Here is a 20,743-nt window from a genome sequence, read left to right as displayed (position 1 = left end):
GCTATGTAACACGGTGAAAGATAGGGCAAGATCCATGATGGGAGCTGAAAGTACTCACCCCCGTCCTCTGCGATGTCCTGCAACGTTCTGGTCCTTCCAGGACCTAATGTTGTCTTCTCCGCAAGCGCGCCTAACGTAAACGTTGGGCACATGCGCAGAGGGGCTGCAAGCCTGGGAGATTTAAAATCTCTCTGCTCCCGGCTAGCATGAGTAGCTGAAAGCAGGGAGATGTCACCAGGGACCTCTGTATGCGATTCCGGGTCACATGATCAACGTTATCCGAAAAAGAAAAAAAAAACCTGTTTCATCTAGCCTCTTGGATCATTTTCGTGACCTTACCCTGGCTTCTGCGCACCGGCCGTCGCCAAAGTGGATTGCCAGGGTAATATAAAATCTCCCTACTCCTGGCTACCAAATGTAGCCAGTAACCTGGAGATTGGTCACGTGATCACCGCTATCCAATGAATAATGGTGATCATGTAAAAGTTAAAATTTCACCTCCCGGCACGGATCCGATCTGTGAGGAGAGGTGAAATTACTTACCTAAGGGCTCCTGTCCATGGGCATTTTTGAATTGCGTTTCCCGCGGCGATAATCTGGCCGCGAGGAATGGAATGCATGCTTTCCATAGTATTGCTATGGAAAGCGCAGCCCCCCTGTCCACTAGCGGAGAATCATTGCGATTCTCTGTTCGCGGCCGGCAATAGGCTCACTGTTACATAGGCTCACTGCGGAAATTCATCTTCCGGCTCCCACAGCGGAGATTCGCCGCGGGATTTCGCAACACCCGTGGACAGGACCCCTTAGGCCTCCGGCGATGTTCCCCGACGGGATCTTTACCCAGCTGCTGCGCACGTGCACATCACCAAAACGGCAGAGGCATGTGCGGATTGCCAGAGTAATTTAAAATCTCCCTGCTCCTGACTACCATACCTAGCCGAGAGCCTGGAGACTTCACGGGGGACCGCGGCTGGATCCGATCCATGAGGGGATGTAAAATTACTTGGCTAGGGCCTCCGGCGATGTACCTCAATGGGATCTTTAACCACAAACCTTTTCCCTACTTCAACGGATGCGCCTGTCGGCAAAATGGCGGACCTAAGTGCAGAAGCTGAGGAGGGCCCGGGAAATTTAAAGAGAAACAAAATAACCTTTTAGGTATGATAGAGGAGATGATGCAAATTTTGGCACACATCTATAACTGATCATAATTATAGCAGATTAAGATCTCATTTCCTTACTGTCACAAAAGGTAACCGCTTCCTGTCGCACATTCAGCTGTATACATCTTAACTGCATATACCCCGGGCAGTTAGCATGTCTATAGCATATGCTGTGTATGGAGTGGCTGTAGAAGTTGAACCAGCTCCATACACCCTGAGGATCGGCTGTTTTTGACAGCTCATACCTGTCTGCAACAGCCACAATCAGCGATAACACTGATGGCTGCTGTTAACCCTTTAAATGCCACTGTCTATTCTGACAGCGGCATTCGAATGTCCTGATTGATCAGGTTGTAAATGTCCCAAATGGCCCCGCACAATAAGATCAAAATGGTGGAGATAAGAAATTCAAAACCGGTGACCCTTCTATGAGATTTAGTATTTGGCTAAATCAGTTCAATATTCCACAGTCTATAAGGATTTCAACAGACAGAATTTTCATGAGCCTGTGTACACCATAAGAGTGGGTTTGAAATAGTGTCATTAGTCTGATTGACACTGATTTACCAAAAATATTGTATTTGCCATTTAGGTATTGCAGTTGTTTATTACATAGTCCATTAATGCCCGTCTTTGTAATTGCATGCCACAGTCTTTTAGCATAAAGGTGTGTGTTTACACTGAACAATTATGGTCCCCCCCCCCCCCCCCCCCCAAAAAAAATGGATGGATCGTTCAAATTTGAATACTAATCGTTCAGTGTAAACACAGCCAACGATCGAACAAATTCATTAACTTAGCGTTAATTTTACTGCATTGTTGACAGCGCTATCTGCTTCCAGTTCTGACCATGGGCCTGAGGATCAGCTGGTCGGTGGGGATCTCGAGCAACGGACCCCTGCTGATAATCTGTTGATGACCCAGCCTGAGGATAGGTCATCAATATTAACAGTCCTGGAGAGCCCCCTTAATGTGTCTTTTTTTTTTTTCCCCCATCAGCTGTATTCTCCTCTGGCAATATCGCAAAACTCACAAGATGCTACAGAAGGATTTGATTTTGATATTCAGTCTGTGCGTGCAGAAATAGAGAGAGGGCAACGTCTGGTAAGCTCCTTTAACAATTGGTATAAATGACATCTACAAATATATCAGAATATAGAACAATTAAATACAGCAATACAAAATAATGCAAAGGTGTATGTGTGTGTATATAGCCTTTACCCCAAACAGCTTAGATCAGAATCTACCAACGGCACCACAAAGGATTCATCTCCATGTTATTTCTGTTGTCTTTAATATCTTTATTAAAAGCAGAAGTGTAAATGTTGCTAAGGGGCTGACCACACTGTGCTTAGCTCCGTCCATTTCACATACGGAGTTCCGAAGGGTGTCCCAGCCTGACTACGACACCCTGGATCCAAACGCGGAGCATCATACACGCGTGTACTGCAGTATCATATGCCTTATCTATGTGCCAGTATAATACGATACTAAGCCGCCCCTCCCCTCAAGATATGGTAGGTATGTGAGTGTCTGTTCTTCAGTATTTTGCACCTGTGCAATGCTCCTCCATTTAGCAATTTGGCTGTCTGCATGCTGAGGGATGTGGTGCCTTTATCTGCCCTTATAATTTGTATCGGTATATTAGTAAATATATGGCCGCATTCTGTTTTTTTTTGTTTGTTTGTTTTTTCTTCGTAAATTATACGTAAATCTGTTGGTCCAGGGCGGCAATGGCTACCTCCGAAAACCCCATCGAGTTTTTGGAGAAGTGGCAAGGCCAGTGCAGAAAAAAATAATTAAAAAGTTGTCACAATTTTTTGCGTGAGCCCCACTTATGCAAAAAATTGTGACAACTTTTTAATTGCACTTCTCTACACCAGAATTCTGGCACATATCAATTAATAGATGTCCTTGATAGGCTGGAAAAGTTGCTTTACGCCATGCCTCATTTTACCACAGAGTTATGCCCCTTATTTGGACCTGACAAACACAACATAAATCTAGTCCAAGGCATGTGAAACTGTTTTCTGGCACATCTTCATTAGTAAATCTGCCCCAGTATATCTACAATACAGTAAAAAAGAGGTATAAAAAAATGAACTACAAACAAACTATATGGACATTGTGGGCAGTGTTTTCAAGGTCGTACATGCTAAACCTTTCCATAGCGCTTCATTAGTCAGTCAGAGGCCAATTGAGAGCGTCCTTTTGAGCTTTATTTGGCCGGTATACATCAGTATCCCAGAAGACTGTACTATTCTGTCTTGTGCAGTCCAGTAAAAAAACACTTGTTAGGCCGCCTGCAGACGGGCGGGTCAGATCCGGCGGCGAGAATTCTCGCCGCGGGACCCGACCCCAGCGCCTGCAGGGACGAGCGCGTACTCACCCGCGCTTGGCGGCCCCGGCTCTTTCATGTGCCGGCTGACGAGCAGCCGGCGCATGCGCAGACTGGAGCCGGCGGCCGGGTGAGTGACACTTCTGTGCGAGGCTCTGCGAGCCCCGCACAGAAATAGGACATGCCGCGGTTTGTTTGCCGCGTGGCATTTCACGCGGCCAAACCGCGGCCGTCTGCATAGGAGTGCGTATTGTAATGCACTCCTATACAGGCTTTCAGTGGCGGAAATCCCGCGGAAAATCCCGCCGCGGGATTTCCGCCCGTGTGCAGGTGGCCTTAAACGTATGCTTTTTTCATTCAACACAATAGCCTGTGGGTAACAGATACTACTGTATGGCATTCCTCACAGGTATTAGTTAAATGTTTGTTATGAGCTTTTCATGGCGTATCCTTCATAGCCTAGTGTTGATGCCTTTTATAGCCTAGTGTTGACACATGCATTAACCCCTTTAGGACCAACGATTTTCAAAGGTTTATTTTTTTTTATTTTAATTTTTTTCTGCAATCCCCACCTTCTAAAAGGTATAAATTGGTAAATTTTTCCATTCACATAGCCTTATGATGGCTAGTCTTTTGCGAGATGAGATGTTTTTTTGAATGGCACCATTTAATGTGCCATATAATGTACGTTCGCGGCTTTAAAACTGTTTAGTGGAGAGAAATTATAAAAATGCAGTTGCTTCATTTTTGAAATTTTTTTTAAATTGTTTTTACAGTGCTCACAATACAGTAAAAATGACATATGAACTTTGTTCTATGGGTCAGTACGATTGCGGTAATATCAAATTTTTATATAGTTTTCTTTTTTTAATGTTTTTTTTTAGTTTTAAAAAGTATATTCTGGTTATTTTGGTTACTTTTTATTATTAACATTTTGTGGAAGCCAGGATAACACAAAAAAGCACTACAATTCTGGCATTCTATACTGTTTTTTTTTTGTTTTTTTTTACTGCCTTCACCGTGCAGGAAAAATATTGTGATATTTTAAGGCCTCATGTCCGCGGGGAAAATCAGGCCCACTACGGATTCTCCATGGAGAATCCGTAGCGGGTCCCTCCTCCCCCGCGGACATGAGCGCTGAAAAGAAGAATTAATAAGAATTGGCATGCGCCGAGCACATCCGCCGGGCCGAAGCAAGAAGATCCGGCCGTGAAGAAGCGAAGACGTGCCCGGTCCGCTGTGGGTAAGTTATTCTTATTTTAGGTCTCCCGCGGATCCGGACGGCTTCCATAGGCTTCAATAGAAGCCTGCGGAAGACCTGCACGAAAATGGAGCATGTCACGTTTTTTTTTTCATGCTCCATTTTTTTTAAAAATTCCCTTTTATTGACCATCCGCGGGTATTTATCTACCCGCTGGTGGTCAATGCATCCCTATGGTGTGCGGATCCGCGGGCGGGAGAAGAGTTAAAATCCGTTGCGGATTTTAATTCTTCTTTTGCCCGTGGACATGAGGCCTAATAGTTTGAACTTTTATATACACAACAATGCTAAACGTTTTTTATATTGTTTTTTGTGAGGGAGGGGAGTTTAATCTTAATAAATTTTAAGGCTTTTTGCTTTACTATTAAAGAAAACTTAATTAAATGTTTTTTAAACTGTTGTTTAGTCCCCACAATGGACTTGAACTTTTGATCATTTAATCACTAGTACTAGATGCGGCAATACTCACGTATTGCAGTATATAATATATTTTTAATGTAGACTATGAAGCCCTGCCACGGGCTGGACTTGATAGACATCTATACATGGCAGCTTTGGAAGCCTTCAGTAGGTTCTCGACTGCCATGCTAGCCCATCAGCACCCACCTTCCCGCTAATTGTTTAGACATGCAGTCAGCTTTGACAGGGCATCTAAATAGTTAACTGGCATGATCAGAGTTACCTGTGATTGCTGCAGTTGCCGGTGGCTGTAAGCTTTTAAAAATAGCTGATAGCTGCTGTGTATGGCACAGACTTGGCCCCCACCCTTCATGACTGCATGATGTATATTTACGTTATTCGGTCAGGAAGGGGTTAAACAGTCTATGGATGATGGATAGTGTTGGGCATTAGAGATGAGCGAGCACGCTCGGATAAGGCAGTTTACTCAAGTGAGCATCGCTCTTCTCGAGTAACTGCATTCTCGTCCGAGCAGGATCGGGGGGCGGTGGGGGGAGAGAGAGATCTCTCTCTCACTCTCCCCCCTGCTCCACTCCGCCGCCCCCCCCGAGCCTGTTCAGATGAGAATGCAGTCACTCGAGAAGAACGATGCTCGCTCGAGTAACTGCCTTATCCGAGCGTGCTCACTCATCTCTATTAGGCATTAGAGATGAGTGAGCGTACTCGGAAAAGCACTACTCGCTCGAGTAATTTGCTTTATCCGAGTATCGCTGTGCTCGTCCCTGAAGATTCGGGTGCCGACACGGAGCGGGGAGCTGCAGGGGAGAGCGGGGAGGAACGGAGGGGAGATCTTTCTCTCCCTCTCTCCCGCCCGCTCTCCCCTGCTCCCCGCTGCGACTCACCTGTCAGCCGCAGCGGCACCCGAATCTTCAGGGACGAGCACAGCGATACTCGGATAAAGCAAATTACTCGAGCGAGTAGTGCTTTTCCGAGTACGCTCGCTCATCTCTATTAGGCATGCATCATGGCCTCCGTTTAATCTATATGTTACAATCCTTTTCCAACATATACATTAACCCCTTAGTGACGGCGCTATCGACTTTCTACATCCTGCTGTTGCAGGACGTTGTTGACGTGTATGGAGGGAGGTAGCGCCGCTATCTCCCTCCATACAGCGCGGGCGTCAGCTGTTTATTACAGCTGACACCCGCAGGCAATAGCCGCGATCGGCCGTTTGCGGCTATTAACCCTTTAAACGCCACTGTCAATTCTGACAGAGGCATTTAAATCCCCAGAACGCTATTCAGGGGTCCCGCACGGCCCCCCCCGCGGTAAAATCGGGGAAGCCTTGCAGGTGTCATGGCAGCCGGGGGCCTTTAGAAAGGCCCCAGGGCTGCCTTAGCAGACTGCCTATCAAGGCTTCCTCGTGGGGTGGCTTGATAGACTGCCTGTGAAAAAGCAGTATGACGCTATAGCATTACGTCATACTGCAGGAGCGATCAAAGCATCGCATGTTAAAGTCCCCCAGGGGGACTTCAAAGTAAAGTTAAAAAAAAAAATCAAAGTTTTTTTAATTGTAAAAAAAAAAAGTTATAAGTTTAAATCGCCCCTCTTTTGCCATATCTATTATAAAAAAATCGAAATCATAAAATAAAAATATGTATTTGGTATCGCCATGTCCGTAAAAGTCCGATCTATCAAAGTAGCGCATTATTCTTCCCGCACGGTGAACGTCGTCCGAAATAAAAAATAAAGAACGCCAGAAATGCACTTTTTTAGTTACACTGTCTCCCAGAAAAAAACGCAATAAAAAGTGATCCAAAAGTCGTATGTATTCCAAATTGATACTATCGGAAACTACAGGACATCCTGCAAAAAATGAGCCCTCGCTCAACTACATCGACGGAAAAATAAAAAAATTATTGCGCGCACAAAATGACCACAGAAAATAATTGAAAAAAGTTATATATCTAAAAAAAAAATACTGTATAAGTTTGGTATCGTAGTAATCGTACTGACCCATAGAATAAAAATATCAGGTCGTTTTTGTTGCCGTTTGTGCGTCGTAGAAACAGGGCGCATCGGAAGATGGTGGAATGTTGTTTTTTTTCTCATTTCTCTCCGCTTAGAATTTTTAAAATGTTTTTCAGTAAATTATATGGTACAATAAATAGTGCCATTGAAAAATAGAACTCATCCCGCAAAAAACAAACCCTTATACAGCGACGTCGATGGATAAATAAAGGAGCTACGATTTTTTTAAAAGGTAGTAGGAAAAAACAAAAATGGAAAAAAGCTCAGTCACTAAGGGGTTAAAGGGAGACAAAAATCTGATGTGAGCAGGGCTAAAGAGCGATACCTTTATTGGCTGTCTTATATTAAAGACAAAAATCAAGTTGGCAACCTTGCTGTTACTTTTATTTACAATCTAACTAATGTGGTCAAATTCCTTTTATTGGAGGCATAATTGTTTTTCATGTTATTTATAATGCATATAAATTGTTTTTATTTGCAGCGATGTTATAAATGCAGGAAATTTGGAGCAACTGTTGGCTGTGATGTCAAAAAGTGCAAGAGAACATATCACTTTCCATGTTTAAAAGAAGCTGGGGGTTCTCCTTGTAAGGATAAATATGTGTAAGTCATTATTTTTCTTCTTACATATGCATGTACAATATGGCGAGCTAAAAGTGCCTTTTACACGCTTTGATTATTAATGCAGTTTTGACTAAGGGTGTGTTCAAAATTGCATTGTGGCTTTCCACCATAATTAATGTTTCAATGGGTTTTGAAAATATTATTGTTAGTATGTTTCCTTTTTTTACAATATCAAATAGTGCTGCAGAATGTGCTATCACGCAAATAACTGTGTTTAAAGGGGTAGTACCAATATCTCAATGGTAAACTATGCACAAAGGCAGACCCGTCTATAAAAAATTTGAAAGCCCTTCACAGAATAGACGTTTAAAACTAAAGCTAAAGCCTTTATTAATTTCTATTAATGCCGGGCCTAAAGGACGCACATAAATCCCACATAGGCCCAACTAGCAAGGTATGGACCCGTGAGTTATTAGACGTGCATTTTGAGCACCAAACAAGTAAATCTCGGGAGCCCGATCATGGTTGCCCCAGAAGTATATCAGATCAAGTACCTCTATATCTTAGGGCTTATTTACGCGAGTGTACATTGGCCGGCGTGTTCACGGCCGGCCGATGTACTCTATCATGTGATGCACGAGCTCGGTGTATATGCCGTTGGGCGTGGGGAGACAGCTTAGCTCTGCTAAACTGTCTCCCCCTTCCCTCCCCCTCGCCTGCTTACCACCTCTCTCCTCCCCTCTGGCTGTTTGCAATGGTAGGGGCGTAGCTAAGCTAAACAGCCAGAGGGGAGGAGAGAAGGAGGAGGGAGCTCAGCAGTCACTCTGCTAAACTCCGTCCCACCTCCCTTCTCCGTCCGCTGTCATTGGCTCCCATAGGAGTCTATGGCAGCGGCCGTAGTCCTGCCAGGAAGATACTTCCAAGACATGTGGAAGTGGGTGGGCGTGTCACATGACGCGGCGGAGGTGGGCAGGGAAGCATCATGCGGGAGTGAGGACGCCAGATCCGCAGGTAAGTATGGGGTCTCCTGGGAGGCGCCGTGACGGGCTCCGCCGCGGAATTTCGTGGCGGAGCCCGTCACGGCCGTGTGCAGCCGGCCTAAAGGTAGCAGAAAATGGTATAAAATTATATAATATATGAAACAAAATAACGATAATGAAAAGCTCTATAAGAAAGGAATATATAAAATAGAATTTTATTTTTTTTTTTAAAGCGGAGATTTAAGACCAAAAAAATATCTAACCACTGGTTTGGGATAGAAATGTCGCATATTGAGGGATACAAGTCGATTTGGTAATAAACTGTAGAAATCTATGTATTACTTTAAGAATTTTGATAAATGGGTCAGAGTGCGCACTAATAGGAAAAGGGAGATCTAAATAAACCAGGGAAAAGAAAAAATATATATACATATGAATATATAGGGCCAAGCTCAGAGGTTTAAATATCTGCATGGAAAAATAGCAGGACATTCAAATTCCTGTTTGCTGTTTGGCCATTCAAGGGAGGGGCAGGGTTGTGAAGATTTGAAAACCTGCAGGGAATAGGCGGGAGATTCAAATTTGAATCTTCCCCTGCTGATGGGCTGAGAGATGACGGGGTGGGGTAATGGAAAATTGAATGCCGGCGGGAGGTGCACTTGTTCACCAATGGTTAATAAGCTAAGGACTAACGAGGATCAGTGAACCTGCAGGGATTGGTCAGAGGAATTCAAATCTCCACCTGCTAAAAGGCTGGGGAGAATTGAAAAAGCAGGGTGTCGGAGAATGGGTTGACCTTTATTAATATATATACGTAAACTACAGGATGTCTCGCAAAAAATGAGCCCTCGCACAACTATGTCCATGGAAAAATAACAAACTTATTGCGCAGAAGATGGTGGCAGAAAATAATTTAAAACAATTAAAGTAGTGCAGCAAAAAAACAAAACTCTACAAATTTGGCATTGTAGTAATCATACTGATCCATAGAATAAAGTGTGTCATTTTTGTTGCAGTTTGTGCGCCATAGAAACAAGACGCACTAAAAGATGGCGAAATGTCTTTTTTTTTTTTTTATCCACTTAGAATTTTTTTTTAAGTTTTTCAGTACATTATATGGTAGATTAAATACCACCATTGAAAAAGACAACTTGTCCCACAAAAAACAAGCCCTCAGACAGCAGCGGTGATGGATAAATAAAGGAGGTACGATTTTTTTAAAAGGGGAAAGGGAAAAAATGAGAATGGGGAAAAAAAGGGCCGCGTCTTTAAGGGGTTAATTTATGTTGCCGTTGGGGGGGGGGGGGGGGGGGGTGACAGGTTCCCTTTAATTCTTAAAAGTAAATTGGCTATTTCATTTAAATAAACATTGCTCTAAATTAGAATTGTGGCAATTTATCTGTTTTACAGTGTATATTGTTATGACCATAAAAAGGAGAGAGCTCGTACAGGTAAGTGCTTTTGTTTTTTAACATTTAAAATGTTAAGATGAGCAATATAGCTGATAATATAGATGGCTGTAACTAAATAAAGGACCAAATGCTTCATTTACCTCAAAGAAGGACATCTATAGGCTTTATTGAGCATTAACTGTTTGCAATCCAATTTTGGATTCAGGGTTTCCTAGGGGGTTTTCTCTTTCTGCCATAATACAATGGCGCCATCTGCTGGCTAGAGCCAGTACTGCGGTATGGGACAATGTTGGAGAGGCCCCCAACAACAGAGCGGCCAATAATATACAGTAAGAATACCCTGCCGGGCGTCTTCCAACATCGGAGCTGCAGAGGCTTCAATCAGAATGTTGGAAGACATCAGACAATGGATTGGAAAGGGTTAAAGGGGGTTTACCAAAATAACAAGTTTATCCTCTATACACAGGATAGGGGATAACTTGCTGATTAGTGGAGGTCTCACCACTGGGACCCCCGCTGATCTCGAACAGGACTCCTTTGTCCCATTCTTCTGTAACTGCGGAGGTGGCTTCTTCTCGGCTGTGACGTCACTCTGAATGAAGCCATTCAGTACCATTGAAATGAATGGAGTGCTGATTGCTCATGCACTGCCAGTGCTCTATTCAAAGTGAGCAAAATTTATACAAAAATTTGGATAGTTTGTCCTCTATGTTGAACATCTTGCCGTGTAAGTCAATAAGGAAGTGGACAATACTTCTGCAAATCAATGTCAGACCCTTCAAACAAGTCTTTAGAACAAGGATTGGGAATTGACCAAAAGCCAGAAAACCATACACATACAGCTGTTTCGGGGGTTTTGACCTTCATCAGTGTGCAGTAAGTTTCTGCCTTAGCTAGTGATAGGCCTATGACGCGTTTCAGGAAGGGTATCCTCCCTCCTTAAGGAGAGCACCGAGAAGGTGTGTGAGGAGACACTTAGGAGGAGATGAGGGGCAAAAACTCCTAAAACAGCTGTATGTGGATGGTTTTCTGGCTTTTGGTCAATTCCCAGTCATTGTTATAAAGACTTGTTTAAAGAATCTGACATTGATTTGCAGTAATGCTGCCATCCAATAAGTGGTGCTGCAGAGGTATTGTCCATCTTCCTAATTTGCATATATTTCCCAGAGGAGCTTGCATGGCCTTATAAGTCTCCCCATCCCCTTTATAGGTTTCTCCTCACACACTCTCCTTAAAGGAGATGTCCCGAGGCAGCAAGTGGGGTTATACACTTCTGTATGGCCATATTAATGCACTTTGTAATGTACATTGTGCATTAATTATGAGCCATACAGAAGTTATAAAAAGTTTTTTACTTACCTGCTCCGTTGCTAGCGTCCTGGTCTCCATGGTGCCGACTAATTTTTGGCCTCCGATGGCCAAATTAGCCGCGCTTGCGCAGTCCGGGTCTTCTGCTGTTCTCTATGGGGCTCCGTGTAGCTCCGTGTAGCTCCGCCCCGTCACGTGCCGATTCCAGCCAATCAGGAGGCTGGAATCGGCAGTGGACCGCACAGAAGAGCTGCGGTCCACGGAGGAAGAGGCCATCTTCAGCGGTGAGTAGAGAAGTCACCGGAGCGCCGGGATTCAGGTAAGCGCTGTGCGGGTGGTTTTTTTAACCCCTGCATCGGGGTTGTCTCGCGCCGAACGGGGGGGGGGTTTAAAAAAAAAAAAACCCGTTTCGGCGCGGGACATCTCCTTTAAGGAGAGATGATACACTTCCCGACCCGCAGTATATGTCAAGCAGGGGAGATTAAAGGTGCTATCTAGAGGACTGCTATTTTGTCCCACAGAATCACTTGACGGCGCTCAGTTCTGCAGTAATGTAGAGGTATTCTTCTGCAGAATGCTATTGAAGAAATTTTTTGTAACAAAATAGATACTGTATAACACCACAAGCCAGTAAGGAACAAGAAACATCAAAAAAGAAGAAAACAAACGGGACTCCCCTACACTAGATACAACCAAACCCTGGATTAGTATATAGACTGCTTCAAAAAGAAGGTAAAATTGGAAATGTTGGACAAATGCAACAAAATTAGACACACTGGAAGACAGGAAGGGCCATAAAGTTGCTAAAATCTAATACCGATATCCTCATTAAAAGAATGGATAAAGGAGGTGCTGTAGTAATGAACACATCTGATTACAACTCTGAAGTAGAAAACCAAGTCACTAATAAGAAATACTGTGCCCTGTTAAAGCAAGACTCCACCAAGGAATCTACAGAGAAACTAGAATGCATCATTAATCTTGTCAACCCAGCATTATCCTCCCTTCAGGACCTTATACCAGACAATCTAAAAACTGGCACCTACTACATGTTTCCCAAAATACATAAAGAGGGCATCCCAGGAAGACCAATCATTTCTGGCATTGGAACCCTCACTGAGAATATCTCTGACTGGGTTGTGAATATGCTAAAACCTCTGGTGAGGTGCATACCCAGCTATGTCCAGAACACCACAGACATCCTCTGTAAACTGCTTTGGATTTGCTGTCACCACTTGTGGGTTGGACACTGTGTCTGACCCAGTGCATGATTGGATGTGATTTTTTTTTTATCTGTGGCTATATATTCTGTCTCTGTCTGTGTCCTTGTTATGCTTGACAAAGATCTGGGGATCGAAACGTCGCTTTCATTGTATTGAGGAATAAAGATGACTTTTACTTAAAAGAAACAACTCCTGAGTGCTGGCCTGGCTACATCTATACGGATTACTGCTTTTCTGATCCTAGGGTCTGGATCACCAACTGGGATCGTGCACCATTGGCTGTTATATGCCTGGATTTAAATCAACTGGTAGTGCTGCTTCTCCTACCTAATTCATCCTCTGTAAACTGTCAGCCCTGGGCCCTCTACCAGAGAATACAATACTGGCAACCATGTATATAGAATCACTCTAATCCTAACATCCCACACAAGGATGGCATAGCTGTGTGCCAGTACTTCCTCCAGAAGAACATTCTAGTCATAGGGCCAACCGTACAACTGATCAGGTTCGTTCTCCATCACAAATGCGTCTCGTTGGGAAAGCTCTATACCTACAGTGTGTGAGTAGTACAATGGGGAGCAAAATGTCACCACAATATGCTAACCTTTTCATGGCCAAACTAGAGGAAAAATGTTAGTCTGAATTGTGCAGTTAAACCTCTAGCATATTTCTGTTACATTGATGATCTACTAATGATCTAGACAGATCTTTCTATACCCAGAAAGATCTTAAAGCAAATCATTAAATGGCATGTATTCAAGTACTTGGATAAGAATGGAGTAATTAACCAGAGCCAGCATGGGTTTGTAACAAACAAGTCATGTCAGACTAATCTAATTTCCTTCTGTGACAGAAGCAATGACTTGGTTAGGGAAATGCTGTAGCTATAGTATATCTTGATTTTAGTAAAGCATTTGACAAAGTATCTCATACTATACTTATTAAAAAAATGACCAAATATGGGATTGACAAGGTAACTGTTAGGTGGATTCACAACTGGCTGAGTGATCGTACACAAAGTGGGGTACCACAAGAATCTGTTCTAGGCCCAGTGTTTAACATTTTTACAAATTACTTAGAGGAGGGAATAGAGGGCAAACTGTTCATGTTTTCTGACGACACAAAGATAGAAAAGATAACTAACACTGGAGAAGAGAGAGAGGATTCAAAAAAAATCTGGACAAGCTTGAACAGTGGGTGGCGACTAACAGATTGCTATTTAACAAAGAGAAATGCAAAGTACTACATTTGGGCAAAAAACATGAAAAAAGCATATACAGAATGGGAGGTACTGGGCTAAGCAGGAGCACATGTGAAAAAGGCTATACTAATAGATCATAGACTGAACATGAGTCAACAGTGTTTATGCAGTAGCGAAAAAAGGCAAACACAGTTCTGAGATGTATTAAGAGAAGTATAGAGTCTAGATCACATGAGGTAATTATTCCCCTCAACTCTTCCTTATTCAGACCTCATCTGTAATACTGTGTCCAGCTCTGGGCACCCCACTTTAAAAAGACCTAGACAAATTGGAGCAAGTTCAGAGAAGAGCTACCAATATGGTGAACAGTCCGCAAATCATGTCCTATGAGGAACAGTTAAAGGATCTTGGAATGTTTAGCTTGCAAAAAAGAAGGCTGGGAGGAGACTTAATGGCCGTCTTTCAAATATCTGAAGGGCTGTCACAGTGCAGAGGGATCAGCCCTATTCTCATATGCACGAGTAAAGACTCTAAGCAATGGGATGAAACTGAAAGGGAGGAGACAGATTAGAAATTAGAAAGACCACTTTCTGACAGTGAGGGTGATCAGTAAAAGGAACAGGTTGCCATGGGAGATGGTGAGTTCTCCTTCAATTGAAGCCTTCAAACAAGGCTGGACAGACGTCTGTCTGGGATGGTTTAGTGAATCCTGCATTGAGCAGGGGGTTGGAAGTCCCCTCCAAGTCTAGGATTCTAGGGTCTGAAGATGAGCTGCTAAATGTCTTTAACAAGTTCCGTCCAACTATCAGGCTCACCTTCAGGCACACACAATCTTAGATGCATTTCCTGAACATAATGCCATACAAACCTCAATCAACTGCTAACCTACAGATCATCCAACATATCCAACATATCTAAGATGGAACAGCTTCCATCCACAAACCTAAAGAAGTCCATAATCTACAGTCAAGCTCTGCGATATATTCTGATCTACTCAGACAGTGAAGATAGGAAACAACATCTGAGGAATACTTTCCTACAACAGGGATACCATCCACTGGTTATAAATGAGGAGAACCACAAGGATTCCACAGTGCAGCCTCTTGGAATACAAATGAAAGAAAGAGAACAGAGAGGCACCCATAGTGGTCCCATACAATCCCCAGATGAATATCTTCAAAAAAACACTGCTGATCTCCAACCTATACTCCACAAAGACAACTGACTTAAAGGGGTTGTCCCGAGGCAGCAAGTGGGTCTATACACTTCTGCATGGCCATAATAATGCACTTTGTAATGTACATTGTGCATTAATTATGAGCCATACAGAAGTTATAAAAAGTTTTATACTTACCTGCTCCGTTGCTGGCGTCCTCGTCTCCATGGTGCCGACTAATTTTCGCCCTCCGATGGCCAAATTAGCCGCGCTTGCGCAGTCCGGGTCTTCTTCTTTTCTGAATGGGGCTCCGTGTAGCTCCGCCCCGTCACGTGCCGATTCCAGCCAATCAGGAGGCTGGAATCGGCAATGGACCGCACAGAAGCCCTGCGGTCCATGAAGACAGAGGATCCCGGCGGCCATCTTCAGCAGGTGAGTATGAAGACGCCGGACCGCCGGGATTCAGGTAAGCGCTGTGCGGGTGGTTTTTTTAACCCCTGCATCGGGGTTGTCTCGCGCCGAACGGGGAGGGGGTTTAAAAAAAAAAAAAAACCCGTTTCGGCGCGGGACAACCCCTTTAAGGAAATATTCCCGTATTTACCTCTCTTCTCATACAACCAACCACCAAACCTAAGGAATCTCCTTGTCAGAGGTGCCCTCTCATTGCCATCAGAGACTGGCACTTTGCCCTGTAATAGAAAATGCAAGATTTGTACCCACATCTGACTAATGGACACCATCCACATACCCAACACACAGTAGAACTATAAAATTATTGACTTATTCCTGTACATACTCCCAATGTGATGTACAGTTAGCCCTGATTACGTTTATATTGGAGAAACAAAACAGAAACTACAGTCCAGGTTGCATTGGCACAGACACAAAATAACGAAGCTGAATACACCCATGGGGAACCATTTTTCTGGATCGAATTAAAGTTTAATAAATCTGAACATTTTGGAGTGCGGGAATTTAACCAATATTCGTCCCGTGTAAATAAGCCATATAACTGATGAGGACTTTCCAGCCGTTAACACATGGTCTTAACATTGCCCTGGCTATATGTCACCTTGGTTTTCTGGTTAGCTAATAAGGAGGGTATCGCCTCTATAATACTTTGTCTTTTTTTTCTGCAGGAGTATTTCATTCTACAAGGATTTTTCTGGCTAACCCTATACTACACTATTTTTGCTCTACATACTAATTTTTGAAGTGTTGTCTAGAGTCTTATGTGAAAAAAGCTACAGAATGTGCCTGTATTAGATCATTATTTCCTGGACAGAAAATACTTTAAAAATATAGTGGAATTAAGTTGTAATCCACCAATTTAAAGGGGTTTTGCAGAAAAATACTGTTGATGACCTAATACCTCAGCAAAGGTTATCAATAGTTGACTAGTTGGGGTCCGCCACTCGTTACCCTGACCAATCAGCTGATCAGGCGCCCACTGTCAGTCCCGCAATACACAGGGATCGGAGCGAAAGTGCTGCTTCGACCCCAGTGTGATGGCCGGCTCTTGTAACTGCAGACTGGGGTCTCTTTATAAACAATGGAAGCTGCATCTACAGTTACAAGTGCCGGCCCCTACACTAGGGTAAGAGCAGTATTGTGGCATTGACAGCTGGCGTCCAATCAGCTGATCGGCTGGGGTCCCGAGTGGCCGACACGAGCCAATCAACTATTAATGTCTTATCCTGAGGACAGATTATCAATAGTATTTTCCTGGAAAACCCCTTTGAGGACATGAGACTTTCTTGATACAGATTACGTATGTACATATTTGGCAGTCCTGAGGTAACATTAGGAAGATAAAGGTATCTTAACATGCCTAGCAAGTAGTAGCAAATATTTTATGCTACCTTTGCTTCAATTTCAAGTAAATTGAAACATCTTACAAAACTATTTAAAAATATTGTCATTTATGTACTGCATCAAAAGTGTGTCCTTCCAGAATTGCCATGACTTTTTTAGAGTGCTAGACCCGTTATTTTATTTGTGGGTTTTAAATAAATTTTACATATCATATCTGTTTTGTAACATACCTGGTTGAGTGCTAAAGGATGTGTTTGTTTTACAGTCCCAAAATATTCTGGTGGAAAGCCTAAAAATTACATGCAGGTAAAGTACTAATAAAATTCTAATTATTGCATAACATGAGTATTCTTGGCTCATTCAACCTTATGCAGGGTCAGGTTTAGATAAAGTGTGGCGCTGGGCAAAATTTAAAAATGGAGCCCCAAATGCTGCAATATTGTACCAACTACGACAATGACATTCCGTCAGTTCAGAAAGAGGCGTGAAGAACTGTATTGCTGAACTTCCAAGGGCAATGCTAAGTTCTTTAAGAGGACCTTTCACCAGACAGAATCAGCACGGATGACTGCATAGCTTTACAACTGCAGTCCTGATGAGTCTATCCCTGTTTTTTGTTTCTTCCATACTTTCCTTCCTTCACCCGGACGGATATTTCTTAGATTTGGCTACAGGCCCTTTCAATATGTCAAGTTGCCGGTTTCCACTGCTCACTGTGAATGGATGACATTCAACTTCATTGACAATCTGATGTAATCCATTGACCACTCACTTGACACATTGACAGTGCTGAGAGCAAAAGAAGGTCCGTATGGAAATAAAAAAGCTGTGATAGAGTGAGCGGAGCCATGCAGCCAGCCCTGCCTGTTCTATCCCGTGGCAGGTTCTCTTTAAGAGATTAGGTGCAGAACTCCCAAAGCATATGTCCCCGTACACACAAAAAACATTTCTATACATATATAGTTATCTCATAAAACTGCTATACCAGGGCCAGATATTACAGCCATACAGTTAGGCTTCTCTCACGCATGCACTCACAAAACACTGTGTTCAAAACCGCAGCATATTTGAATGCATTGTGCAGCGTTTGACAGTGTTTTTTAATGCACCTCATCATTCTGATGGGTGAGGGGCAAACGCTAAAATGCAAGAAAATAGAGCAGACCGCGCTCAAATATCATGGCGTTAGAAATGCCGCATTCAAGCGCAGGTCTGCAAAGCCACATATGTGATTTGGCCTAACTTTAAAATCTAAGATCTGCACAAATACACCCATGAGGGTGAGGTGTGAATAGCTATGATGGAATATGCTAGACAATAATAAAAATATTATGCCCTTGCTTTGAGAATCATAGAAATCAACACTAGTTGTCTGTCTGGTCTGAATTTGCACATTATGTTATCTAGATGTTTTACCGCCCAACTTCAAGTGTATGATGGTGTGTTTTAAAGGGAATTTTTTTTTACTGGTTAAAACCAGTTAGAGAAACTCATTTCATTTTTCCAATGTTTTTATTTTAGTTTTTTAGTTTTTTTAAAATTATTCTATGGTCTTTGTATGACTATGGGGGCTGCCGTCATGCCTGTGCTGCAGAAATATGCTTTACAACAGTTTTTAGGGATATGCTTTACAGCAACCTTGTGGCCCAGTCACACAATGGACAGGAGGGGAGCCATGGACTTGTAAAGGAGATTGTATGTTAGGTATGTTCAGTGACCTGTGCAGAGGCCATTGTATAGGAAGGGGAGTAGAAGAACAGTAGATCATTATGTACTGTAAATGGTGGATCTTATGTTATCTACATATGGGTGTAACCTTTCATTGTATTACCTCCTGAGATGGTATGAGATGACTGCTGAAAAGTACTCTCCACAGACTGAGAACTATCAGACTACTATTAGGCTTAGTCGTCAGTGTGAAAACTGCAGGATTTTAGGATTTTATTTTTTTTAATATAGATCATGACAGCAAAAATGTTTTTTAAAAATCACCAAAATTCTTAAAAAGCATGTTTGTTTAACATAAAAACCTGTTTTATAAAATAGGTCATTTTCTGATGACACATTCCTTTTACAGTGTAAATGAACTTTTTGCATTAAAATCTCCTGCAACATCAAATATAATATCAACATTCAATGTTCATTATATGAATTGGTTGTTAATATGATGTTTCCATATCTAATAATATATTCACGGATGGCTTTTTTTTTCTCTTCTAGAAAGACAGAAAGAGAATACTCCAGAAAAAGCCTGGCAGACAAAGGTAAAGTTGCAGTTTTGTTAAATAACTGCAGTCACAATTAATTAATAATTCTAAGGCTCTGTTCACATCACGATGCAGCCCTATATATACTTTGGAAAGCTAATTTACTTTTCATTTACATTGGCCAGGAATCACTTATGGGGGCTGATAATTGTAACTAGAATTGTTCTTCTCCATAGGCCAGCTGTACATTTTCCTGATCACATGTGAAGATGTACAGCTGAACAGCAAGCATTTTTTAACTTTATTTAGAAACTCTAAACCCATATACTATTACAATTATATCGTCTATAATCCCCAAACCACGATTCCCACAACTCAAAAGGGATGCCGCAGAGAAGGAAGAAAAAAAAAAAGAAAATTCATCAGTAAAATCATAAATTACATCCTAAATAGAGATGAGCGAGCACCAAAATGCTCGGGTGCTCGTTACTCGGGGCAAAATTTTCGCGATGCTCGAGGGTTCGTTTTGAGTAACGAACCCCATTTGAAGTCAATGGGCGACCCGAGCATTTTTGTATATCGCCGATGCTCGCGAAGGTTTTCATTTGTGAAAATCGGGGCAATTCAAGAAAGTGATGGGAACGACACAGCAACGGATAGGGCAGGCGAGGGGCTACATGTTGGGCTACATCTCAAGTTCACAGGTCCCACTATTAAGCCACAATAGCGGCAAGAGTGGGCCCCCCCCCCCCCCCCCCGCACTGTCAGCATAAAGATCGTTCTCCTCTGCCATAGCTGTAACAGCTGTGGCAGAGAAGAACGATGTTAGCCCATTGAATTCAATGGAGCCGGCAATACAGCAGGTTCCACTGAAAGCAATGGGCTGCCGACGTGCGCGGGATAAATTGTCGGGCAGGGCTTAAATATATAAGCCCTTCCCTGCAATTCATCCAGAAATGTGTAAAAATAAAAATATATACCGGCGTATAAGGCGACGGGGCGTATAAGACGACCCCCCGACTGTCACCTTATACACCAGGAATACAGCGGAGCAAAGAATAAAAATCATTACTCACTTTCACCGGCGTTCTGCGGCGCTGCTGCAGGCTGTCGCTCCCTCCTGGTCCCCGGCAGAGCATTGCTTTCTGGATGCAGGGCTTGAAATCCCCGCCTCCAGAAAACACACGTGCCTTCAGCCAATCACAGCCAATGACAATGATGTCATTGAATGGCTGTGATTGGCTGACGGCGTGTGTTAGCTAATCACAGTAGCTTTCTGGAGGCAGGGATTTCAAGCCCTGCGTCCAGAAAGCAATGCTCTGCCAGGGACCAGGAGGGAGCGACATCCTGCAGCAGCGCCGCAGAACGCCGGGGGAGGTGAGTAATGATTTTTATTCTTTGCTCTGCTGTATTCCCGGCGTATAAGGTGACAGTTGGGGGGTCGTCTTATACGCCCTGTCGCCTTATACGCCGGTATATACGGTATATATTTTTATTGTAACACATTTCTGGATGAATTGCAGGGAAGGGCTTATATATTTAAGCCCTTCCCGACAATTCATCCCGCGAAAGCCCATTGCTTTCAGTGGAACCTGCTGTATTGCCGGCTACATTGAATTCAATGGGCAAACATCGTTCTTCTCTGCCACAGCTGTTACAGCTGTGGCAGAGAAGAATGATTT

At 43.1% G+C, this 20,743-nt stretch overlaps 1 protein-coding gene across 7 annotated transcripts in view; it reads left to right on the top strand.

Annotated features, from left to right (window-relative positions):
* Positions 1 to 20,743, top strand: part of LOC136582647 (uncharacterized) — a 125,156-nt gene that overhangs the window by 8,788 nt on the left and 95,625 nt on the right. For all 7 annotated transcript variants that reach the window (XR_010787206.1, XM_066583854.1, XM_066583840.1 and 4 more), the window contains exons 2-6: positions 2,163 to 2,267; positions 7,677 to 7,798; positions 10,150 to 10,190; positions 17,120 to 17,160; positions 19,075 to 19,118. Coding sequence is in view for 6 of the 7 variants with exons in the window: in XM_066583854.1 (XP_066439951.1) it covers positions 2,163 to 2,267; positions 7,677 to 7,798; positions 10,150 to 10,190; positions 17,120 to 17,160; positions 19,075 to 19,118 (353 nt within the window). In the remaining variant the exon portion in view is untranslated. The remainder of the gene's footprint in view (positions 1 to 2,162; positions 2,268 to 7,676; positions 7,799 to 10,149; positions 10,191 to 17,119; positions 17,161 to 19,074; positions 19,119 to 20,743) is intronic.

The sequence above is a fragment of the Eleutherodactylus coqui genome, chromosome 1 (genome assembly GCF_035609145.1).
Source record: "Eleutherodactylus coqui strain aEleCoq1 chromosome 1, aEleCoq1.hap1, whole genome shotgun sequence".
In the NCBI taxonomy this organism is placed as follows: Eukaryota; Metazoa; Chordata; class Amphibia; order Anura; family Eleutherodactylidae; genus Eleutherodactylus; species Eleutherodactylus coqui.
This window is presented reverse-complemented; position numbering and strand designations above follow the sequence as displayed.